Here is a 27726-nt window from a genome sequence, read left to right as displayed (position 1 = left end):
TCTTCTGACCAGTTGCGTGTCTGGGTCAAATATATTATATATCTGTCAGGTGATATTTCTGGTATATATATAGAACAATATTAAAATGAAAATACTGATGATAACAATGATGGTAATACTTTTATCATATGTATTATTATTATTATTATTATTATTATTATTATTATTATTATTATTATTATTATTATTATTATCATTATTATTATTATTAATAATAATAATAATAATAATAATAATAATAATAATAATAATAATAATGGTAAAACTTTTATTATTATTATTATCATTATTACTAATATTATTATTATTATTATTATTATTATTATTAATAATAATAATAATAATAATAATAATAAGAAGAAGAAGAAGAAGAAGAAGAAGAACAACAACAACAACAACAACAAGAATACAAACGGATAAACGCATCCAAGCAAGAGATTAACAAGAAGGAAAAGTCCTGCCAGATTGTAGATTTTGGTGTCTCAGCAGAGAGCTCAAAGGGATATGGAAGATGAAAAACGTCAAGATAACATCACTAATAGTAGCAACGCTAGGAACAATATCAAAAACTTGAAAAAAAAGAATGGGAGAAATCAGAATCAGAGGGATGGCTGAGAAGATACAAAGGATAACAATAATGAAAACGGCTGGAATATTAAGGCTGACACACGTCAACTACAGGAACAAGTTGGGCATATAGAAATTGCTACAGACGTAAAACACAAAGAAATATCACATAGAATCATGAAAATCGAAACTGTATAATTCTAAGTTAATCCCTCTGTCTTACCTCACATATTCTTCTTTTTTTGTGTGTCACCATAAACTGACGCCACATCAAATAATGCGATGGGGGCGAGGGTCAAGAAAGATGGAAAGACCAGGGAGAGAAAGCACTAGTTAGGCCTCTGCTGTATGAGTGCAAAATGGACTGAAACCTTGGAGTAACTTATTGCCACCCAAATTCCAGTGAAGACCAATGGTCGACCCCAACGAGAAATCAATGGTAAGCAGATGTTGGAATAATGCAAATTCATCTGCAAATTTTATCAAAAGAGGTGGAGAGCACTGGAAATTTGGGAAGACTTGTTGTCATCCAGACTCCAGAGAACACCACAAGTTGTTCTCAAAGAGAATTATTTGATGATAGCCTGTGTGACTGTTCCCAGTGAGCAAATACTAATAATGCTAAAATAATGATAAAATAATGATAAAATAAAGCTGCCGCTAATAATAGTAATACTACTAATACTAATAACTATAAATATTTAAATGATATCCGTAATAATATAGTAAAGATAATAATGATAATAATATTGATAATGATGATGCTGATAATAACTGTTAAATCTAATAGTAATACTAACAGTTCTAGTGATAACAGTAATATTCGTACTATTAATACTAATAATATAAGTGTATATATTCATAATACTAATAGCAAATAATAATAAGATAAAGATTAAATACAATATTAATAATAATAATAAAAAAAAACTAGTATTGACACTAATACTCATATTTACAATGATAATAGTAACACATTTAAATATTAATTGCAACCGTAATAATAACGATGATGATACTAGCACTGATACTAATGACAACAGCAAGTATTTTTGAATGCTTACTAGACACTGTCCTCAAGTGTCTAATGTCTCTCTGTACAGGAGTTTGTTAGAACAACCTGGCATAAGGATACTTTTGCCTACAAGAAAACCATGACTAAATATTCAAAACAACATTGTATTTGTAGCACAAATAAGATCACCTCCCAATCGCCAACCTACACTGGTGTTTACAAGGAATGGTGCATCTTCTGCAAGTGATTTTACCTCAAATGAGAGCACGAAGTTGAATACTCAACCAGACTAGATGAATTCTTGGTCTGCAATTCAATAAGACCAAGAAACCAGAAAAATAGCTTCGCTATAAGATATTTAAATGATTAATTGGGGAGAAAACAATTATGTTTCCAACTTGTTTGCTAATTCAATGTTTGGTTGGTTGGTTGTTTTTGTTTTATGGCATATCAACCTTTTTCAGGTTATTTAATGCCGAATCTAGTTATTTTGAGGAACGATTTTTAATGGAGTATATTTTTTTTTACGTCAGATTCTATTTAACCCATATTTGGGACCCTAACAGGTACTACCACTCCGGGTCAGAGTGGATCTGGGAGCAATGGCAATTAAAGGGTGGCTCCACACAAGGTGGGACCTCACCATCGGATATAGTTTTATCCAGGACCCTCAATGTTTGAGATGTAATGGAAAACTTTATGGAACATGTGAGTATTTATGTATCTTATATAGAGATCAAGTGTGAACCTCAGGAAAGGAGTCCCTTGATTTCTGAGAACTTCGACTGAACTAAAGTGAAACCAAGCAAGAATAATATGTAGCAAAAACAAATGGAACTTTTTTCTTCCTCGAATCAATGCCTCTCCCCTGTGCTATTTTGCCACATACTGATCAATCAAGGGTACGGCGCATTGATCCTTTCTATCCCCTAAGGAATTCGGCCAGCATCCGGTTTGAAGAATAAGAACTCTTCCTTACTGAGAGAGACACCAAACGGAACGGACCCTCTTTTCTTCGCTCTCTCTCTCTCTCTCTCTCTCTCTCTCTCTATCTATCTATCTATCTATCTATCTATCTCTACCTCGGTGTTATTTCTACCGGTATCGACGATTCCACTGGAATAACTACCACGATAGCACCAGGTAGCCGGAGTCCAGCTTTTGACAAGGAACATATCACATTCTCCTTAATAAACCTTTTCTGTGTTACCTTTTTTGAAGTTGTTGTATTCGTCATTTCAGAAGCTTGTATGGAATTTATTTTCTTAGTTTGTGTCCTAAAAGCATTAAAACCTTAAAAGGTTTTTAGTTGTCGATTGATCCATGTTTTTTGTTGTTTTTGTTTTGTTTTAGTTGTAAACATTCACTTTTACGATTTTGTGATTGCAAAATATTGTCAATAAAAAGTCTGTGCTTGATCGTAGCGAGGTGGCAGCCGACGCGAACTGTGTTCTCGGCTAATCTGTCAAGGTTAATGTCACAAGATCCGTGGCTTTGTCGACGTTATTTACACTTAGGGACACTGACCGGTTTCGCGTAACCTCTCCCGTAAGGACTTCATTAAAACTAAAACTGATGCCAACGCATGAATAAAGTAAAAAGTCGACGATTCCACTGGAATAACTACCACGATAGCACCAGGTAGCCCGAGTCCAGCTTTTGACCAGGAACATATCACCCGGTACACATTCTCCTTAATAAACCTGTTATGTGTTACATTTTATGAAGTTGTTGCATTCATCATTTCAGAAGCTTGTATTGAATTATTTATTTTATTAGGTTGTGTCCTAAAAGCATCTAAACCCTAAAAATAATTGTACTCTTACTCCTATTACTAGTAATAATTGTGATAATAATGATAAATAAAATTATAAATAAAAATACTCAAAATAATCATAATCAGATGATAATAATGAAAATAATGCTATCAATAAAATCTAATTATCATGATTTTTGTTTATATTTTATCTTTAATGCCACTCTTGTATCATGCAATATCAATTTACAATCGTCCAAACTGATTTTACGTTTTCCAAGACAACTACTTCATTTAGACGAACTGAGCGTTCAGCATCATTTGTGTCTGTACGACCACATTTTAAATAAATATACTACGTTGTTTCCAATGGAGCAAAATCCAAATAACGCTTATCAAGTCTTAAAAAGTATTTGCTCCTATCAGAACAGTGTTTTATCAACACACAAAATTTACATTTCTTTATTGGCTTAAAAATCTGCAAGAGTAACTTTTGTTAAATGACTATAACAATTTTGTCACATGTCGTTTGAAGGTTAGTACTTTCTAAAAATCATATGGATTTTTTTTATTCGTGATGTCATTTATATGTCAGAGCCAGGACTTATTAAGTTATAAGTTTGTTGTAGCCTTGCAGATTAATAATGCAGACAAACACAGTGATATAATTAACTGAAGAGGTATTAGCAAAAGTGTTTTACACAAGTACACTTCGTGATTATGGGGACCATAACTGCTACAAATCACAATATTTACTACCTTCTCACTGCAGGAAGATGTGACACAAAATTGGAAACGGAGGAGAGTCAAGCTAGCACTTCTAAAGGATGAGAATTCTGGACTTTAAAAAAATTGCCTGAGCAGTCCATTCGGCATTCCCCAGACAAAGCGCCTCAGGCAGTAAACAATAAATTAAAATCAACTGCTGGTTTAACTTTCACCACCTTCTTTATCTTGTGTCACATCTTTCTGCAGTGGAGAGGTAGTGAAAAGATTTGCACCATTCATTTGGCAACTCACTTGGATCGATGACACATGCCAGTCAAGATTCCAATCTCAACAATCTGTGTGGCAGACACTGGGTCATTTCCTTAGCCTTTTATCTGATGAGCTGAGGCTTTCATTCTGTGTAGTTCTAGAAGGTCCACGCTCTCAGGCCTTGCCACCCGTTTTTTGGATGGAGTAAGTTTATTGCTTATTGCATGAGTCGCCTCAACCAAGGAATCTCAATGAGGCTGCTCGGGCAATTTTTAAAGGACTAGAATGCTCCTCGTTTAGTATAACTAGCTTGACTATCTCCACTTTCCGACCTTGTGTCACATTTTCCTGTGTAACAGAGCATGGACGCATATGGCCGCTGTATGCAAATGACAAACCGTGCGCGAACTGACGTCATAGTGAAGAAGAAAAGAAAAAGATATATAAAGAAGAACGTGTGTGCAAACCGAGGATGACGTTCAAGAGGATCACAATCACATTAGAGATTACGATCACGTTTTAATCAGGAAATAAATATCATTGTTTCAGCAGGAAAATGTGAGTCAAATTATTCCTTGTCTTAGTCTCGTTTACGACAGAGTCTACAATGTGGTGGGTCCCAAATGTCTTCATGTTCCTATTTACAATGTCTCCCCACGGGACAGAGTTAAACACCAGGGTCGTTTTTTAACGTGGAGAAAAGGAACAAAAATAAAAATTGTCTCAGTCGTGAAGGATTTCTCCTCCACTGACAGAGAACAAGAAATTGAAGTGCAGCATCTGAAGAACAGAAAGTATTTATTTGCTCCCCCACCGAGCAAATTAGGCACAAGGCCGATTTTTAATGTGAGGAGTGAAGGGGAAATGGGGACCAACTCCCCGGGGGGAAGGGGAGCTGGATAGTAACTGTTGGTATGAAGGGTTACCCCTACATTAACCAAGGTCTGATATGTGAGGTTACCCCCACATATGGTCCTAGCTTGCAGTAGGTATTTATTTGCTCCCCCACCGAGCAAATTAGGCACAAGGCCGATTTTTAATGTGAGGAGTGAAGGGAGGAGGAAGGGAAAAAGGGGACCAGCTCCCGAAAGGTGGGAAATGGGAGCTGGTTAAAGGTCAGGTATGTGGGGTTGCCCCCACATCTGGTCTTTGTTTGCAGTATCTGCCGGAACAGATACTACTCTTAAAGTGAGGAGTGAAGGGGAAATGGGGACAAACTCCCCGGGGAGTAGGTGAGCTGGATAGTGACAATTGGTCTGAAGGTTTGCCTCTACATTAACCAAGGTTTATATATGGGGTCGCCCCCACATATGGTCTTTGCTTGCAGTATCTGCCGGAACAGATACTACACTTTGAGGTATTTATTTGCTCCCCCACTGAGCAAATTAGGCACAAGGCCGATTTTTAATGTGAGGAGTGAAGGGGAAATGGGGACCAACTCCCCGGGGAGTAGGTGAGCTGGATAGTGACAATTGGTATGAAGGGTTGCCCCTTCATTGACCAAGGTCTTATATGTGGGGTTGCCCCCACATACGGTCTTTGCTTGCAGTATCTGCCGGAACAGTGGATTTATATGCTTCCCCACTGAGCAAATTAGGCACAAGGCCGTTTTTTAATGTGGAGAGAGAGGGAAGGGGGAGGGAAAGGGGGGACCAGCTCCCGAGAGATGGGAAATGGGAGCTGGATAGTAACTGTGGTCTGTAGGATGATCCCTACATTGACCAAGTTCAGATATGTGGGGTTATCCCCACATATGGTCTTTGCTAGTCATAGCTTGCAGCATCTGCCTGAACAGATTGTATTTATTTGCTCCCCCACCGAGCAAATTAGGCACAAGGCCAATTTTTAATGTGAGGAGTGAAGGGAAGGGGAAGGGAAAAAGGGGACCAGCTCCCAAGAGGTGGGAAATGGGAGCTGGTTAAAGGTCAGGCATGTGGGGTTGCCCCCACATCTGGTCTTTGCTTGCAGTATCTGCCGGAACAGATGGTATTTATTTGCTCCCCCACCGAGCAATTTAAGCACAAGGTAAATTTTTAATGTGAGGAGTGAAGGGAGGGGGAAAGGAAAAAGGGGACAAGCTCCCGAGATGTGGGAAATGGGAGCTGGTTAAAGATCAGGTATGTGGGGTTGCCCCCACATCTGGTCTTTGCTTGCAGTATCTGCCGGAACAGATGGTATCTATTTGCTCCCCCACCAAGCAAATTAGGCACAAGGCCAATTTTTAATGTGAGGAGTGAAGGGAGGGGGATGGGAAAAAGGGGACCAGCTCCCGAGAGGTGGGAAATGGGAGCTGGTTAAAGGTCAGGCATGTGGGTTTGCCCCCACATCTGGTCTTTGCTAGTCATAGCTAGTCATAGCTTGCAGTATCTGCCGGAACAGATGGTATTTATTTGCTCCCCCACCGAGCAAATTAGGCACAAGGCCGATTTTTAATGTGAGGAGTGAAGGGAGGGGGAAGGGAAAAAGGGGACCGGCTCCCGAGAGGTGGGAAATGGGAGCTGGTTAATGGTCAGGCATGTGGGGTTGCCACCACATCTGGTCTTTGCTAGTCATAGCTAGTCATAGCTTGCAGCATCTGCCGGAACAGATGGTATTTATTTGCTCCCCCACCGAGCAAATTAGGCACAAGGCCGATTTTTAATGTGAGGAGTGAAGGGAGGGGGAAGGGAAAAAGGGGACCAGCTCCCGAGAGGTGGGAAATAGGAGCTGGTTAAAGGTCAGGCATGTGGGGTTGCCCCCACATCTGGTCTTTGCTAGTCATAGCTAGTCATAGCTTGCAGTATCTGCCAGAACAGATGGTATTTATTTGCTCCCTCACTGAGCAAATTAGGCACAAGGCCGTTTTTAATGTGAGGTAAAAACCAGCTCCCCTTAAAGTAGGCAAAAAGGGGGCACTCTGGTTACCAAAAATAATAATTGTCCCAGTATAGAGGGTTTCCCCTCCATTGACTGGTACAAATTATCTTAAGTGCAGTATCTGCCGGAACAGATGGTATTTATTTGCTCCCCCACTGAGCAAATTAGGCACAAGGCCGTTTTTAATGTGAGGTAAAAACCAGCTCCCCTAAAAGGGGTCACTCTGGTTACCAAAAATAATAATTGTCCCAGTATAGAGGGTTTCCCCTCCATTGACTGGTACAAATTATCTTAAGTGCAGTATCTGCCGGAACAGATGGTATTTATTTACTCCCTCACCGAGCAAATTAGGCACAAGGCCGATTTTTAATGTGAGGAGTGAAGGGAGGGGGAAGGGAAAAAGGGGACCAGCTCCTGAGAGGTGGGAAATGGGAGCTGGTTAATGGTCAGGCATGTGGGGTTGCCCCCACATCTGGTCATTGCTAGTCATAGCTTGCAGCATCTGCCGGAACAGATGGTATTTATTTGCTCCCCCACCGAGCAAATTAGGCACAAGGCCGATTTTTAATGTGAGGAGTGAAGGGAAGGGGAAGGGGAAAGGGGACCAGCTCCCGAGAGGTGGGAAATGGGAGCTGGTTAAAGGTCAGGCATGTGGGGTTGCCCCCACATCTGGTCTTTGCTAGTCATAGCTTGCAGTATCTGCCGGAACAGATACTACACTTTGATCTTGTCCCGAAGGCCAATGTCTTCATGTTAACGTATGTAAACGTGTGCTACATTACACATGTGATGAGAAGTACTCCCAAGAATGAATGTCTTAGCCCACCAGATAAAAATCCACCAAAATGGCGAACTTTCTGCTGAACTGATTGTCAGGGTTGGAACCTTGACTGCAATTTTGACCCAATGCCAAATGAATTGCGCAAATTGCTACATCATTGTTGAGATATCACTATATAGTCTCTGTATAAGTCCATTATTCCTGAGAGGGGTTAATCAGCTTATCCCATAACAGTGTTTGAATACGCATTCATTATTTAAATTAGTGATCCCCAACTGACAAAATGTTGGAAGACATTTTATAATTTATACAAAGGGACCTTCCAAAAGTAATGCTTCCAATTTTTTTTATTACACCCAAATGGATCAGAGAGGATTGCAAATTTCATTGTTTTGATGACTGAACGTATGCATCCATGACCTGGAATTTCATCTTTCTGTTGTAGATATTGATGGTGTGAGCCTCTTAAGAAAGCAACCCCTGTTGTGGACGCATGTCAGAAACAGAGTTGTGTCATTGAATTCCTGGGAAAAGGTACTCAGAATGGTGGTGACTATGTAGAAAAATAAATTCTGTAGATCGCTTGATTTAATGGGACCACTACCATCTTCATAGCTTTTCAAATTTTGAGTTAAAAAAAAAAGTAGAAAGCTTTACAAACGACCCTTGTACTTGCTATTCAGTGAAGAAAAATATTCCAATGTGATTTGGACACATATAACGTGTTTTACTAACAATCATCGAAGAGCGTTAAAAACTAATAAAGTTTAACTGTTTATCATTGTGGCAGGGCAGTAACAACATGGCAGAATCATAGCTACGTCATCAAAAACCTCAGTTGCTGACAGGGTCATCCATAGCGAACAGGTCTGACACCAAGCAATATGGTGAAAATTCAGAAAGAGTCAGCATCAAAATCCGTTGTCCTCTGAACATTTCTAGCTCTGCAAGCAAAACGTGTCAGGCGCAAAATCTCAAAGAAATGGAGTAAAAGTGGCCATGTTTACTCAGTACTAACTGTCTGTATTTTTGAGATGAGGTGTTTTCATTGATTGAGATTGTCGGACTGACTTCCTCATCTTGGTTGTTATTGTCACAACGTTTCGGCCGTTTTGCCCTCCGGCTTTCGTCAGGTGTTTTGTATCGAACTGGGGAACCGTTTGTTAGGAGTCTCGAACCCAACCCTTTATTATTATTACGGGGGTACCGTGTTCGGACTCCAGCTAGGCTTTGGGACATAGTTGCTGATTCTGTTTTCAATGTTACTTTTTTCACTGCCTTCGTTCAGGATTGAACTCAGCACCTTTGGGTAACTGTAAACTTTGATACAACGTCTAGGACCACAATTCTTAGTTGGTTTTTGTTAATGTTAAACCTATGTTGTTATTCAAGGTTTTCTCTCTCTATCAGAGGTGTCCAAATTGCATTCAGCTCTATGCTTGGTTTGCTCAGTAGGTTGTTATGTCCGAGCATGTGAGCTGTTTCTTTAAGTTTTCTCACTTTCCCGTGGGTCTCTCTGTTTATTATTTTTACTTCATCCCATAGGGGGCGATGGTCCCCCCTCTCCATCCAGACATGGTTGGCTATACCCGATTTTTCCGTCTCCCCTTTAGTTACCGCTTTTCGGTGTTCTTCCACCCTTACTTTAAGGGGGCGGCATGTTTCACCCTTGTAAACCTTTCTGCAACTGCATGGGATGGAGTATATGCAGTTTTTGGTCATGTTCTCATCCATGCGGGGCTTCACTCGTACCAGGTGTCGTCTGAGTGTTGACTCGCTTTTGAATATTGTCCTGATGTTGTAGGGGGCACATATTCTCTGAATCTTTTCGGAGATGCCTCGTATGTATGGTAGGCAGACCGTTGGAGGTTTTTGGGTTTCATTCTCCTCTCTTATACTATTAACACGTCTGGTGGATAGTATGCTATCGGGGTAGTTGTTACGATGGAGGGTATTCTTCAACCTGACCATTTCTTGGTGGTATGTAATGGTGTCGCTACTTATTGTCTCTGCTCGATGTTGTAAGCAGCGTGCGATTCCATGTTTGATACTGTATGGGTGATGGGAGTTGAAGTTTAGGTATTGTCCGGTGAAGGTAGGCTTGCAATATACGGATGTCTTAAACCCATGCTCTGTGCGTGATATGAGTATATCAAGGAAGGTCAGTTGGTTATCTTTTTCTTTCTCCATTGTGAACTGTATCGATGGTCTTATTGAGTTCACATGGTCTAGGAGAGCCTGGATGTCTTCCTGATGGGGCCAGAGTATGAAGGTGTCATCAACGTATCTTAGCCACATGGTGGGCTTTAAGGGAGCTGAACCTAAGGCCATGTCTTCAAAGTATTCCATGTATATGTTCGCCATCACTGGTGATAATGGCGAGCCCATAGCTAGTCCCTCCTCTTGTCGATATAGGTCAGTACCCATTCTGAAGTAGGTTGTTTCTATGCAGAATGTCAGCATTTCCATTAAGTTTGGCAATGGTACACATTGGGGACATAAGTTGCAAGGATACTATATAGGGAGTTGAGCAGCAAGATGTCTGTTCACATTAAACCAACTTCTGCATGTCAGTATAGTTGGGAAAGCAGGAACCCGGAAGGAACCAAAGTCTAGCAGTTCTGAGGAAGAAACTATTAGAGTAGAAGGCTTTCTTACATCTAGGAATCTTCTGTGTATGGGGTGGGATTTTGCTGCCTGTTGGGTTTGTCAGGGTTATTTATGTCGAAGGGGTACAAGGTCTTGTATTTCATCGGAACATCCACCGTTAAAATACTTGTAGAACAGGTAGAAGGATGCAACATTTCATCGATGGGACAGAGGTTGAAGCTTAGATGACAGTTCAGGACCTATCAGGTTTGCGACTCTCTTTTGAACATTGTCTAGGAATGAGAGACAAGTAGCAGATGCACCAGCCTAAATCCTATAGATTAATGAATAGATGTGACCAACAAGGAGTACTTTGCCATGAACTATATGCAGATGTCCAATACAACAGCAACAACAGGGTGGTGATGGTGGCTCAGTGATTAACAATACATACTGACAACCTGCATATGCCAAGTTCAAATCTAGTTAGTTCCACAGAAACACTTTCACAATAGCAACCCTTCATGTGAAAGAATCCTTAACAGAAAGATACCAGGAAAACGAATGCCAAGAAAATCATCATCATAAATAATGCTCAACACAAGCAACAACAACTACTACTATTACTACTACTAAAAGTAGAAAAAAGACTTCATACAGACCATATACTCCTGAGGAATAATCTTCGTGAGCTCTATACAGAAGTCTGTCTCACCTGATCTGAAATAGAACACATACATCCAATCTGTTTCAAAGATCGTTGGAAAAATGGTTGTATCACTCTACCATTCCTGTAAGTATCTCACTGCCGATGCAATTCTCTATCTGTATAAGAGCCAGGTGCACCCTAAAATGGAGTACTACTGCCACATCTGGGCAGGAGCTGCTCAGCACGCCTTGATAGAGTTCAAAACCTAACAGGTGATGCTCTTTTCTCCTGCCTGCAACCTCTTTCCCCACAGAAGAGACGTTGCGAGCCTGTCTCTGCTCTAACATTATTTTCATGGCAAGTGTTCGATCTAACTCTAATCCATGGTCCCCCTTGCCAAATTTTCACAAGAAACACTCGACTAGCTACAACCACTATATATGATTTTACCCACTTTCTATCTGTGCCTAAATGTAAACACTAATTCCATGAACAAAGCTTCTTTCCTAAAAATGCTCGCCTTTGGAACATTGTTCTGCTGGTATATTTCCCGGTTGAATACAACATGGTAGCCTTCAAATCTAATGTAAACAAATTCCTGTTAAGTCGTCCCCATAAATAATCAAATTCTACTCAATTTACACCATAAGTGATTACTACATCATCGCCTTACATTCATTAATCCTTATCCTCGAGTAGTCTTCGGACCTTGATAAGTGGTGACTGCCAAGTAAAAAAAAATAAAATAAAATTACAAAGAAACAGTGGAGATAAAATTCTATAGTAATAGGTAGTTGTATGCACAAGGGAACAATGGCTAAGGTATCATGTGATTTTTTTGGGGGGGGTTATACTGACCTTTTAAGTGTTTTGCTCGTCCTTCATGGAAATATTCATGGACCCAACCTTTCTGATGATCATATTCTCGCTTGTGCAGTTTATCGACTCGGTTCAAATAATACTCATACACTCGCACCAAATTCGTTCCTGAAAGATGATGCGTTTCACGTTTTAAACAAACAAATTGAAATGAAAGAAGCATAGCAAAAACAGTTATCTAAATTTAAAAAAGGCTGATAAAAATTTCTGAAGATTTTTTTTTTCTAAATCAACAAATAACTTTATACAACTTCTTTCTCTTCCTTCATTGTCTTCGTTGTTTTCTTCTTTTTATTCCCATTCCTCTTCAGTTTATTCTTCTTCCCTTCTTCTCCCCAGTTTTTTCTTCTTTTTGTCCTCCTCTTTAGTTATCTTACACCCAAAACGTTATATTACACAATTACACAGACAAAGGATAGGTGATTAAGTGATTATGTTACATAAAGAAACACATGGACACACCACAGATATCACACACACACACACACACACACACACACACACACACACATATATATGAATTTAATTTAATATAAAAATAATGTATACTTACGTTCTATATCATCATAGACACTAACACGATTAACAAGTGCATTTGGCATTAGATATTGTGAAAATTTCTCAAGTTTAGATTTCTTGTAGTAAATTATTTTCTTTCCACCAGGATAGCGCTTTTGAAAATCTAAAAAATAAAATAAAAATGAAATATTTTCAAATATTTGTATTAAACTAAATTAAACTAAATATCGATCGATGCTTCTGTTCAGTCTCGAAAGACAAAGGGTGGTTGCGCATGTAATTGTGTGGCAGAGATTGTGCAATTCCCAACTACATCTCTCCTGAATTAACACTGTTTGAGTCCAGTGGCAAGGACAAGTCCAGGGCGACTGGAAACAATGCCGAGATAAGCAGAGAGCACATACAGCACCTGGAAGTTCCAAATGGTCACCCATTTAGTACTGACCAGGTTCAACGTTGCTTAACTAAATATAGTTCATATTTGAACCCCTTATGCTTTGCACTTGTGTCCCGAAATTCATAATGGTTAATTAATATAAGTTAATCCTGTATAATATATAAACATAAATATAGCGAACTCGTGGCGTTCATGCTGGTCAGGTTCAGCTGGCTTCTTTTGGGGCGTGAACCACATCTTGAATCTTTTTTTTTTTTTACATTTTCCCCCCAAACAAGGCACATTGCCACTTTGGTGTAGGGGGCTACTATCAGGGGCAAAACTACTGGGGTACTATGTAGGAATTTGGGCAGCAAGACGTCAGTTCAGGTTACACTTGAACTTCTGCACGTCAGTACAGTTGGGGAAGCAGGGACCTGGAATGGAATTCCAAAGTCTAGCGGTTCTGGGAAGAAACTACTTTTTCTACTGTAGAAGTCAGAAGAACTTTTTAAGTAGTATACTTAATATCTGCAATTACCATATGCTCGCTTGTATTAATAAAGTCGTCTCCTTGATATCTATACCAAACCAATGAATATAGCTTATATTTAACTTTCACTATATTTGTAACTGAAATATACAGTTATCTTAGCTGTGTTACTAGGACTATTTTCTTAATAGCATTTAACATAATTAAATCCTCATAAGAGAAAAATCTAGATTGTCCTCGACGGTCGTACACCTAAACATTATGATATAAACGCTAGACTGCCCCAAAGGTCTATCCTTTGACCTCTATTGTTCCTAATATTCATAAATGACCTCCCCGAAAAAATTGCCTCTGAGATGGGTATATATGCTGATGATACCACACTCTATAACAGGCACGACAGGAAAACAAATGAACACATATCTAAAGAAATGACAGAAACACTAGAGGATGACCTCCAATCTGTAGTGGAACGGGGACAAAAATGGATGGTCACGTTCAATGCCACCAAGACTAAACTAGTTGTCTTCAATAATTACAAGAAACCGTCTCTACCACTAATAGCAATGGCCAACGACTCTTTATCTTGTGAGGATTGACCAAAGTGAATGCCGTTACAACTATACAACCAGTAATTGTGAATGGGGCAACATTGATCAAGAAAATACTAACTTTGTGGATGTTTGCAGTGTCGTTTTTTTAGTTTTAGCCGGACATACATACATACACACAGACAACTGCGCTTTATATTTGTGGTCTGAAATGCTACCAAAGGCAAAATAAGTTGCTCTTCAGTAATTAAACACTTAAAAAATTAGTGCAAACTTGTTTGTTTGTAGTCTGTAGAGTTCCGGGCAGACAAAAAAAATGAAGAAAAAAAGAAAAAAAATGGACGCCTTTTTACTTTTATGTTTGCGATATTGTAACCTATTATGCAAATGAGATGTTCTGGTTGGATTTAAAAAGCCGGATTTTTCAGAGACTGGGTCGATTTTGGATTTGGATGTCAGAGTAGGAAGTGTTGTCAGCAGTGCGTCGTGTTCTAGAGTTGAGTTTTAACAGTAGCATGTCGAGTTTTGGAGTTGAGTTTTAACAGCAGACCTTCACCTTGAAAAATAGCATGCATCATCCCTAGGTCGGACACCATCATCATATCAGGCTTGGTCATGATCGGTCCAGTGATGTGGGCTGTAGGAGAGTGTGTATATACACAAGTTATGACCTTGACATTTGACCTTAACCTTGAAAAATAGTATGCACCATCGCTAGGTGGGGGACCATCATCATGCCAGGTTTAGTCAAGATCGATCCACTGTAGGAGAATTTTACACACATACACACATGCATGAACGCTACTACTTTATATATATATATATATATATATATATATATATATATATATATATATATATATATATATATATATATAGATAGATTATAAAACAGTTAAACGTTAATATTATTAACTATGAAAGAGCATCCTCGCAGCAACATATTTATGTAGAGGCTGGTGGGGGAGTAATTATGTCTATACAACAATGCTAAAAAGAAGATAAAAAGAAAAGTACCTTTATCAACATTATTGTTAACCATAAGTCTATGTGGTAATACGAAAAAAAAAATGAAAACTGTTCATACAGTATGCAAAGCAAAGCTAGTAAGAGTCAATTCATATTCTAAGTAAAAAAAATCAATTTCGCCTGAATATTATCCTGGTCAGTATTGTCACAGAGCTTCTTCACAAGGATTTTCCACATTTCCATAGGATTGCTTCTCTACTAATTACAACTTGGCTATTTTCAAATCTAATGTCAGCACATTATTATCAAGAATGGTCTTCACAAGAAACTGCGGCATAACAAATATCAGTTCTTAGTAGTAATCTATTTTAAGTGATAGTTTTCTGGAAGTTGAAGGTTTAATTCCCAGTACGGATGATACCAAGAATACAATGAATTACTTTAGACTTCCACCTTGTCATGGCTGATGAAATGAAAGCAAGCTATCCCTGTGGATTAAATAAAGGCCTCCATTTGAAATGTTGTACATAAATTCAACATAGCTCAATAAGAGGCACCTAAAGAAGAGTGGAGGTTACCTCGGCCGAAACGTTGTGAGAATAAGATGCATGATAAGAACAGTAGTCTGGATAATCCAAATTGTAAAAATTGAGTGAATACAACTGAAAAATGGTTAGCATCATCAATTGGATAAGTTAATATCAATACTTACCATTCACAGAGATTTCTAATGGTTCGACCCAAGAGTTAGGCATGTCCAAGTGCTTTTCCACATCTTCGTTTTTATCCTAAAAAAGAAAGTAACAGATTCATCACATTTAGTATAACGTCCATTTTAGATGTTGACATGTGTTGGACAGCTTTTTAGAAATTGATTTCTAAACTAACCTCCCACCAGATTATTATTTACCCGTTTGCCCTTTAAGGATAAGATGAAAAATATTTAAAATAAAAGTGATTTTGAGATTATATTGTCTTTTATTGTTTTTAAGTGATGATTGAAAAAAATAAAACTCAGGAAACCTCCAGAGCACAACTGCGAGCATTAATTAAAATTAAGGAGGCCCTAACTAAAACTAAGTTTATACCTCCCTACTTCTTGAAGAGAAAATATTTTTAAGCAAGGTCTGAAAAAAAATAAATTGTCAGAATCCACAGGAGCGCTACTAAAAGCAGTAAATATGGTTATAAATATGATTATAGTTATATATTGCATATTTATATTTAAATCAGTATTTTTTTAACTAAGCAGGGTTAAATTACATTTATATGTAAGGAAAACACGTTAAAATAAGTTAAAACAAAAAAATATTATTAGGTTTCTGTATGCTTTGAATAGCAGCAGTGGATTTTAAAATCGAACTTAAGACAGGGTGTCCATGAAATAGGTTAACAGACGATTTTTTTTTAAACCGGAAGTCAGGAACCGGATGGATGGTTTAAACGCCCAAGCAAGCAAACTGATCTGAGTTTTATAATTATATAGATTCCATTTTCTCTCAAATCCATCATCATTATGCCCTCCTTTGTGGATTATGCTAATTTATCTTGCTACCTCAAGTGTTCTATGTTTACTAACCCAGGAACTCTCGTATATTCTTCCAATGTGAACATACCAACTAAGTTTCCTGTTCTACAATCTCCCTATAATGTCTAGATTTAATATTCCTATGAGGTCACATTACACATCGAACATATCATTTCCATATTTCCACCATGCAATCTATGTCCTCAACCTTCATTGACCTAGTCACACTTCCATAGACCTTAGTTTGCCCAAAGTGGAAGGTACCATGCTAGAAACAAGAGCTGTCAAAAGGCGCAAAAGGCGGATGATCTGAAAACTTTGCAAAAAAATTTTAACCTTCAGATGTTCTAAGTAATACGTATGGTTCTTCGATTTGCGAGCACCTTATAAAGAACCATGTGTGTGCCACGAATTTCAGTGCTGACATGTTTACGATCTTGAGTAAGTCGCACTCATCCTTTCATTTAAAAATTCTAGAAACTATTTTTTTTTAAGTCCTTGAGACCTTCTCTTAGGATTTAATTTGATTTCTATATAATTTTTTTTCCTTCGCTTATTTTTCGATTCTCGCTTATTTTTCGATTCTCCTTGGCATATTCATGACAATTTTATTTTTTCTTAATCATAATTTTCCTCGTTTTAGCTCTGTTGAGCAAGGAACGAAACTTGGTTAGCTAACCTTTATTTTCATTTTTATTTTTTTAATCATCATGTTAATTGGTCTGTACTTAGCCATATATATATATATATATATATATATATATATATATATATATATATATATATATATATATATATATATATATATAGTGAATAAATGACAAAAGTCTATATTCAAAAATTCACTTAATCATGTGATTGATTTTGTGCTACGAAAAAGATACTGCCAAGAATTGTAAATGTCAACTAAATTAAAGGAATAAATTATAAGATGGTCAACATCATGAATATTGGAATATAGATGTTTGTCATTTATTCACTATATTACTCTGGAATTACATTGAGCTTCTTAAATAAGGAATGGTATATGGGAAAATAAAATATATTTCCACAGATATATATATATATATGACGAACAATATATATATATATATATATATATATATATATATGTATACATATATAAATGTAATTTTGGTTCGTTAAATGTGAATAAAACCATATTTCTACGTTACCAATTTAATTGAAATTTTCAGAAAATCTATCTGTAAAGTCAATGAATGTTTGCATGTCATTAAAATAATTTTACATTGCGAATTATAAAAATATTAATTAAAATATAAATATTTTTTGAAGTCGTTACTGCGAGACTGCCCAATAATATTTCTGGTAACTTCCGTTTCAACTACTCTTGAATTACAAGATAAGTAAAAAAAAAAAAAGTTACTCATGCAGACAGTGATCCGTGCTGAAATAATAACGTTATTATTAAAAAAAGACATTCTTAACATGGGGAGGGGAGGATGTTTTGTACCTATTCTGTACTTTAACCTTACAATTGAATAAAAACATATAAAACTTTAATTAAACACAGAAATACGGTTTAAAAAATAGCGCAGATCACTCTCTGCATTAGCACAAAAAAAATCCCATATTTCAAAAATTTAAATTTATTTATGTACTTACCAATTTTTAAATTTTAACTACCTTTATTTATGTTAAGGCTTTTGACTCATGAAACGTTACGTTTTAATTGTTTAGTTTCTTTTCTTTTTTTGTTTACATAAAAAAGTTTGTTTTAACTTTTTCTAAACTGTTTCATTTTTACGACATGCCTCAACGTATTATAAACACCCTAACCTCCCCATGTTAAAAAAAACACGCCCTTCCATAAACCTCGAAAGCCGTTCTTAATGTGGGGAGATTGGGGGGGGGGGGTTCATTCCGAAAGCCGTTTTAACATATGGAAGTTAGGGTGTTTATAATATGCTGGGGCGAGTCGTAAAATTAACGAAGTTGCTATTTATTGTAAAAATTGCTTGAAATTTATTTATTTGACAAAAAAAAATTACAATTTGGTACTCCTTCGGCGTTGAGTTCCATGGCGGCCAGCAGAAAAAAGTAATAGTCGCTCCTTTAGTCCCCACATCACCCCGCACGTAACATCTTTCATTTACTGACGTTGCCGTAACTAAACGATTATTTGTCACATTTAGAAACATTTATTTATTTATTTATTTTGAAAAAAAGTTTTACTTTTTATGAATATTAAAAGAAAAATGGGTACTCATGCAGAGAGTGATCCGTGTTGAAATAATAACGTTATTATTTAAAAAGCCATTCTTAACATGGGGAGGGTGTTTTGTACCTATTCTGTACTTTAACCTTGCAATTGAATAAAAAAAACATAAAACTTTAATTAAACGTGGAAATACGATTTAAAAAATAGCGCAGCACTCTCTGTATTAGCACCGAAAAATGTTACTAAACATTTATTAATAATTTCTCACTTATACAAACATTTTATTTTAAATTTCTTTTTAAATGACGACTTTTTTTTTTAATAGTATTTGCGGATGGGTATGTTGACAACAACCCCCCCCATAGTGTTTATTCTGAAATCCGTTGTTAACATGGAGAGGTTGAGGGTGTTTATTCTGAAAGCCGTTCTTAACATTTGTGGAGGTGGACCTAATGTAAAAAAAATAAATAAATAAATAAATAAACTAAATCATTTACTGATAACTTCTCACTTTTACAAATATTTTTTAATTTACATGCGCGGATGAACAAATTGTTGAATAGTGTGAAAACAAAACGTTTTTGTAATTTTTTGGGTAAATATTTACATCTAGGTTCACCTCCACAATTTTCTTTTTTAAATGACGACTTTTATTGATGAATAAATTTACTTCTTCGCAACTTTCATTGATAAATAAATCTACTTCTCTGCAACGGGCACTAGACCCCTCCCCTTTTTTTAATAGTATTTTCGGGTAGGTATGCTGACAACAAATATCAGTTAAATTTTGCAAATAGCCCCCCCCCCTCCAAAAGTGGTGTTTATTCCGGAAGCTGTTCTTACGATGAGGATTTTGGGGTGATTATAAGGTGGACCTAATCTAAAAATAAAACAAAAAATAAGACAAGTTTTTTAAATGATTAAAATAATTTCTCACTTTTACAAACATTTTTACATGCGCACATAAGCAACTATTTTTTTATTAACTTTTTTTTACTTTTTTTATCTAAAAATTATTAAATTTCAATGAATAGAATAATAAATCATTTATCATTAATATGTGTTTTTGGTTTTGTGTTGAATAAAACTTTTTTTTTTTCATTACAATAATAATGAACCAATTTAAATCTTCCGGCATGTGTTTAAGGGTTACGAAATTATCAATAAATCGTTTAGTTACCTCAACCTCAATAAATAAAAAAATGTTACGTGCGCATGCATTAGCCTTGACTAGGGGGGGGGTCTAAGGGAGCAACCATTAAATAAATATGCTGGTCGCCATGGAACTCAACGCCCAACGAGTACATAAAGTGGCATTTATGCACTTATGTTATGGTGCTATTTTTTAAAATAGTATTTTCATGTTAAATTCAAATTTTACAATGTTTTTCTTTTATTAATTTGTTAAGTGAAAGTACAGATAACCCGGTCGGTTTCTAATGCGTTGGAAATCTAGCCCCCCCCCCCAAAAAAAAAGGGTTACTCTGGATAGTAACAAAAAATGAAAATTGCCTCAGTCTCGAAAGATTTCTTCTCTACTGAACGAGGAAAAAAACGGTGAAGTGTAGTTCACCTGTTTCTCTCCCCCTCTCTCTTCCTCTCTTAATATCTCTCTCTATCCATCTCTCCCTTTCCCTCTCTCAATCTATCTTTCTCTCTATATCACCCTCTCCATCTCTCTTTGAGCCCCTTTCTCTCTCTAACTCCCTCTATCTCTCTCCTTTCCTCTGTCTCATCCCTCTCTGTTTCTAACTCTCCCCCTCTCTCTTTATCTATCAATCCCTTTATCTCTCTATCTCCTTCACTTTCTCTATTTTCATCTCACTTTCTCTTTTCTATCTATATATCTTCCTCTCTATCTGTCCATCTCAGATCCCTCATCCTATTTTAGTCTCCTAAATTAATTACAGTGAATAAGGCATTGTCAAAACATGGATAAATCCTATTTTAGTCACCTAATTTACTGACTGTGAGAATAGAAGTTATTTGGAAATTACTGCTACCTTGAACAGCACCAGAAGTAACTGGTAAAACCTTTCTAATTAAATTGATTTTGGCAGCCATTTAGTAACAAAATGACATAGCCTTAGCCCTTGCTGCATGAGGAATACCTGCGACCTTGCTGCCAAGTAGAAGAATTATTTATTCTACTTTAAAACATTCAATTTTTCAAAAATCTCATGTTCGACATCTCCAAAATATCCAATATGGGGGAAAAATATTGCAGAAATGCAAACTTATTGTTTAGGATGAATGCACAATGGTACGCAAAAAATCACTTGAGGCTCTTGGTCGATCCTTGCAAGATTTGCGTAGCAATGTCAGACCATTTGGGAATGCAGTAATATTTCTTGCAGAAGATTTCAGACAAATGTTACCTGTTATTCTTCAATCAATATCAGCAGATGAAATAAATGCTTGCTTCAAATACTCTACTTTTTTGTTCCATGTGAAGACATTAAACTTAGCTCAAAATATGCACGTCCAGTTGCAGACTGTTCGATCTGCACAAAAATTTTTGCGTCACTTGTGGGAAATTGGGTACAAAAAAGTGCCAGCTGATCAGAGTTAAGGGCAAAATTCTTTGACTTTTAACTTCTGTAATTTCTGTAATTTTATTTCATCAAAAGAAGAGTTAGTTTAAAAGGTTTTTGGCAGATATTCAAATTATAAGAATTCCACTTGACTGAGTGAATGAGCTATTCTTGCAGGTCAATACAAAGACGCCCATGAACTTAACGCTATTATTCAATGTAAAATTCCAAGTGAGGTAGTCAAATACAAATCCATCGACACTGTTGTGAAAGTAGATAAAGTGGTTAATTATCCAACAGCTATATTTGCCAGGGATGCCACCACATGTATTGCAACTGAAATTTGGTGTACTAATTATCATGTTGTGAAATATAAACCAATCCAAGCTTTGTTTTTTCACATGGACAATTTATGTTATGTATTCAAGAGTTACCAAACCAGAAATTCTCTATATCAGCTAAGAAAATGGAACAACAAAAACTGTGTACCAATGCAAAATGGAAAATTAAACCTATAAGAAACATGCTTTTTCTGATTTTGGAACTTTTTCCATTGCGCCAACTTGAGCCACAGCAACACGTGGCAGGGTACAGTACAGCTAGTATATATATATATATATATATATATATATATATATATATATATATATATATATATATATATATATATATCTTAGTATGGATCCAAAACAAATATTTGCTCCGCAGAATGATGTCACAACTTTTTGAGTTAACTACTTGTGATGTGTCAGCATTATTGTAGCTTTTTACATAATGAGTCACCGTCCAGATAATGTACAGGAGACAAAATACTGATGGACTATTATAGTACGATAGCTTAGTTTCTGTTTGTCTCTGCATTTTATAAGTAGATTAATTAAAGAGGAATTACCATTCGAGATGAAGTTTAGAAGCAGAGCTAAGGTGTCAAGAAATGATGTAACAAGCAGTAAGTCATGTGACAGAAAAAAAAGTTAACAACATTAGGAGACGAGAAAAGGAAAGGTATTTATCTCCCTCCCACCCAGAAATAAATGTGGCACAAGGCCAGAAAGTGGAGATGGTAGACTACTGCACAAGAGGTAGCACACAGGCCTGTGGACCTCTCTACCGCTTGCCTGTTTCCCACCTGACTTCAACTTGGATGTCTTCAAGTCCAACATAAACAAATTCCTGATGAACCGCCCCCTTATGTAATGACACTTTATCAAATCTCCAATACTAACGAATACTACAACACTATCTCATTGATTACTGTACACGCAATAACCCTTAACCCCGAATGGATTCTGGGCCTTGATAAGTGGTGACCTCCATGTAAAAAAAAAACTCTGACCTCACAAGAAATGCCTGAGCAGTCTCATCGGCATTTCTTGATAGGAGTAACTCAAATAATTGCCTATAGACAAATTTGATCTCAAAGAGATCTCAAAGAGATCAAATTTGTTCTCAAAGAGAGTCTAGGGAGTACAAACACCTCAACCTGACAGAGCAGGGCTAAAAAATGTCACAATGACTCACTTTCTATTGAACGGATCACCGAGGGTGTATCCTCAGCTGGTAACTCTATGGAGAAAATTCTTTACATAGAATATGAAGAAAGAGAACGATTCTACTCCAACTTCTGCAAAGAGATGTCACCACTGATTGAGCTATCTACCTACAAGCTGTCAACAAAACTTCAGCTGTTTATATGACGAACTACCGTCCAGAGATAAAGAATTAATTAACTATAGTTGTACATTTAATTTTATCTTTGATGCGCTGTCAGCATTTTCTCTTTAAAATCTTGTAATGCCTAAACAGATCCAATTTTATGGAGAGATTTGTGCGTTTTTAATCAAAGGCTTTTCTGATATTACAATAGTAGCTTGATATCAGCTTGTTGGAATGAGGTAGGGAAATAAGATTAAAGTTAACATGTCAGGAAATAACGGTAGAAAAGCTGAAAACACCAGAAGACTAGGAAGAAAGAGGATGATTCTATTATCACCACTGCAAAGAGATATCAAGAAATGAATTTACTGAAGACAAAGAAATGACAGACTGTAATAGTACAATTGCATTTTATTATATTGAAAGATTTTCTTGCACACACACACACACACACACACACATACACACACACACACACACACACAATTAGGAAGCAAAGCAACAGCAGTTGTAACGTATCCATTATCGCTTGCAAACAATTACACCAAATTACGAAATAAACACACACACACACACACACACACACACACACATATATATATATATATATATATATATATATATTGGCAGCAAGTCTTTATCAAGGCACGTCTGATTAAATACGACATAATTTTCTTCCTTCTTTATTTTTCTGTTGGTTTTCTCGAACTGCAGAGCATTTTTTCTCGTTTCAGTTGGTAAGTTATGTATTAGGTTGCCGACTGATTTTTTGTCAGACATTTTCCTCGAGCGCTTTACATCATTGATCGTTGTCAGGAGCAATTTTGTTGTCGTTAAAGAGGCTTTTTTTCTATTGCCTTTTTATATGTAATTGATTTTGTTTTGGTTTTTATTTATTATGAAAATTTTATTTAGTTATTTTGAATTAAGTCGTCTGTTAGTAAGGGGAGGGTAAAGAAGGGTGTGGTGAATTTTTTTAACTATAAGTCGATATATATATATATATATATATATATATATATATATATATATATATATATATATATATATATATATATATACTAGCAAAATTACCCGTCGTTGACTAGGTTCAAAAACAGCTTACAGAAAATGAACTCTGATTTATGATAGTATGATAGGTTATGAAAAGGAAGGGTTGTAAATTTGGGTTGAATTTGGGGGTATCAAAACCAAAGCAAAATATGATGAAAGTAAAAATAAAATAGATAAACCCCATAATTTATTATACCATACCTGTTCACACTGAAACACTTATCACAATATTCTGTGGATCTATATTAAAACACATTGTTAAACTTTGTGACATATTTCCATTCTATGGAGGTCAGACGCGAACGAACACCCCATAATTTTATTATACCATATTTCTTCAAACTGAAACATAATTATCAAAGTATACTTACGCAGATAGATATGAAAAGTCTTTATTAAAGTTTGTGTCTATTTCAATTCTATGGAGGCTAGGCGCAAACGCAGACTCCACAATTTTATTATACCATCCCTATTTAAGTTAAAACATACTTATCAAAGTATTATTATGTACATCTATATCAAAAACACTTGTAAACGTTTATTTTTTTCATTTTTAAATTTTTTATTTCCATACTTTGTGTACCAGGCGTGTACGAAGACCCCACAATTTTAATGATACACCGTTCTGCCAGATCCAGCATACCCATTCCTGTGTCTCGATACATCTTCTATCATTATATGTAATCAATTTTTTAAAATAGTCAACCATATATGAGCCTGTTCGTGGCCACACACACACACACACACACACACACACACACACACATTCAGCTTTATATTATAGATATATATATATTATGTTTTTATTTGTAAACGTAAATAAATAACAGTGTTTCTATCTCCTGTAAGGGACGAACTCATGTGGCTAAATTTGAATCTCGATCTAATCTCTCCCAAATTTTACTATTTATAAGTATACTAGCCTGAGCGTCCGGCGTTGCCCACGTGTTTGGAGGTGTGTGTTGAGAAAAAAAAGTGGTAGCATGTGGCAGGCTCGAACCCGTGATGCAAAGGTGGAAAAGAAAGTGAAAGAAAATCTGAGGGCCTACCCTTACACCATGACGCGACCGGAAGTTCAGAACGTTGAAATTAGTAAAGTCATTCCAACCGATACGATGACTTGCAGAAATGGCGACACAAAAAAAAAACGACCCTTCTTGTAGAAAACTGCCCCGTTAAGGGTGAAGGAATTAATGTTTTTGGACAATTTTTCGATATTTGTCGTCCGAAAGATCGATCTTCAAAACGATACCACAAATCCCACCTCCTTAGCAACTATACACCTCTCTAAAACATCCCTTAAACAACACCACCTTAAATCCCCCAAATTATATATCCAATACAACCACCCACCACAACTACCATGACATACACTCAACCAAACCCCCTCAACCAATTCCCCCCACACCCCACACCACCTTACCCCCTACCCCTAAGAATCCCCCTAAATCCAACAAAATAACACATACCCCCAATCACCCCCAAATCTAAACACCACATAACCTCATCCCACATAACCACCCAATAATCGGCATCAATTCCCCTCCGCCTAGCCAACCTCCTGCCCAACCCCAACACACCCTACATGCAACCTCCACGACTTAACATGGAAATTGTTTACATATAACTATGTGGATTTACACCTGCACAGGTAAGTACGCATGGAAATGTACAACTAACCGATGCCTCATGTACATAGACACATACCTTAGAGTATGACACTCCAATATAGCCTTCCGCCTAAACTGATCGATAATACCCTAAAAAAAACAAATACCCCAACTTATAACACTAACTACAGCACTCAATCCCCATATAAACCACCTCAAACTCCTCCCCAAAATCTATAAACATGGCTACCTAGGACCACTATCCCGGGTACGTGGGCGCTTATTAATGTGTATGTAAGTATATGCGGATAGAACCCGTGCCCACATTTACGGCATGTCACGCTATATACCCGTATGTATATGCGTGCGCACATATCTGTGCTTGAGGGAGTGGGGGTATGTATCTTTGCAGATGTATATAACGAGAGCATATGTGCATGCATATATGTATGTGTGTATGCATGTATATCTGTGTACATGCATGCGTGTGGGGACGTGCATCTCTGAGTATGTATATGTATGTGGAGGAGTACGCCGGCGCTCCCGTGTGCACCCACATCTATCCAAAAAAAACCCACTAATGAAAATGAAAATATTATGTATAGAACCCTGGGAATGAGTTTATGCTCATATCTATGTATAACCATGTCTACATCGAACGAAAGTGATGCGCCTATGTACCCACAAATGAACTTAGATTTAAATCTATCCAGACGAATATGTCTATACCAATAACTGTCTGTATAACTGGGTGTGTATGTGTGTGTATGTGCGCACGTGTACATCTACATGTGCGCCCGTGTGTACATGGGGTACCGATGTATATGTGCACGTACCTATGTATATGTGTGTGGATGTGAGAGTATATGGGCCCGCTGCCTGCCGTCCACATAGTGTGTGAGAGCGTGCAGCTGTGTATATGTGTCGATGTATCTGTTCATGAGTATTAGTATCTGTATGTGCCTATGCGCTTGCATGTATGCGTGGGGTGCAGATATGCCTGAATCAATATGCGCATATGGGCTCATATATACGCCTCCTTGGGGGCAGGGGCGCCAATATGTGTATGTATCTGTGTATGAGCGCATCCATGCCTGCGCACACGTACCCAATTTTAGCACCTTAAGGAAAATATGATGTAAACGGGAGCAACGCGGGTGTCTATGCCTGCAGGCGCACATATGTGCATATATTTGCACGCCAGGGCGGGGATGTATGTGTACATGTGAGCGTTTCTTTAAGTATATATGAGTGTACGTGCGCATGTGTATGCTCCCGCCCGCAACCGCTAGCTAATCCTCTCCAAACAATTAACAACAAAATATAAACTAAATAAATAAACCGAATCATAACCCCCCCCCGCCTCCAAACATAAGAGAACACCCAACAGGTCAAGACATACTTACTAAGAAATCATCTCACCAACGAGACGCCAAAAACTTTAACATTAAGACTCGAATTTTAAAGTAACCCCCCTCCTCCTACCCCCACATATTCCCCTTCCCCCCCATGTATCCCTATGCACTCAGCCACACCAGAAATAAACTTCCCAGACCCTCCACCACAAGTTCTTTAAACTCCAAAACTAAAACATTACCGACATACCAAGCCTCCTACCTTCCCCCTTGTTCCCTTCCTCTCTTTCTTCCGCCCTCTTCGCACCCCCTCCCCCTGATCTCATTCACTCTTTCACTCTTTCATCCCATAATAACGAACATTTCTGTAAAAGTCTGAAGAAGCTACAGACGGGCAAAAAAACGGCCGGGTAGCTGAAACAATAATGTAACTTAACAGAAAGATACGGTAATAAAAAATAAAACGCATATTTGCTCTACAACAGTATTGAGCACTTTTTTCAGTTTTTATTAATTACCATTTCCACTATATATATAGTATGTATATATATATATATATATATATATATATATATATATATATATATATAGTGGAAATGGTAATTAATAAAAACTCTGTGCTTGAGGGAGTGTGGGTGCGTATCTTTGCATGTATATAACGAGAGCATATGTGCATACGTATGTGTATGTGCATATGCATGCTTATCTGTGTACATGCATGCGTGTGGGAGCGTGCATCTGTGGGTTATATTTGTATGCAGAGGAGTACGCCGGCGCGCCCGTGTGCACCACATCTAACAAAAAAAAAAAACCACTAATGAAAATGAAAA

The 27726-nt window shown here is 37.1% G+C and overlaps 1 protein-coding gene across 2 annotated transcripts in view; it reads right to left on the bottom strand.

Moving 5' to 3' along the window:
* Positions 1-27726, bottom strand: part of LOC145256436 (dynein regulatory complex subunit 7-like) — a 284758-nt gene that overhangs the window by 82036 nt on the left and 174996 nt on the right. For both annotated transcript variants that reach the window (XM_080115340.1, XM_080115341.1), the window contains exons 8-10: positions 15691-15766; positions 12624-12752; positions 12050-12178 (exon numbers count right to left, since the gene is read on the bottom strand). In XM_080115340.1, the coding sequence (XP_079971466.1) occupies positions 12050-12178; positions 12624-12752; positions 15691-15766 (334 nt within the window). The remainder of the gene's footprint in view (positions 1-12049; positions 12179-12623; positions 12753-15690; positions 15767-27726) is intronic.

The sequence above is a fragment of the Euprymna scolopes genome, chromosome 32 (assembly GCF_053919585.1).
Source record: "Euprymna scolopes isolate OS-2025 chromosome 32, ASM5391958v1, whole genome shotgun sequence".
Classification (NCBI taxonomy): Eukaryota; Metazoa; Mollusca; class Cephalopoda; order Sepiida; family Sepiolidae; genus Euprymna; species Euprymna scolopes.
Note: the sequence above shows the minus strand (reverse complement) of the source record. Positions and strands in the feature narration are given on the sequence as shown.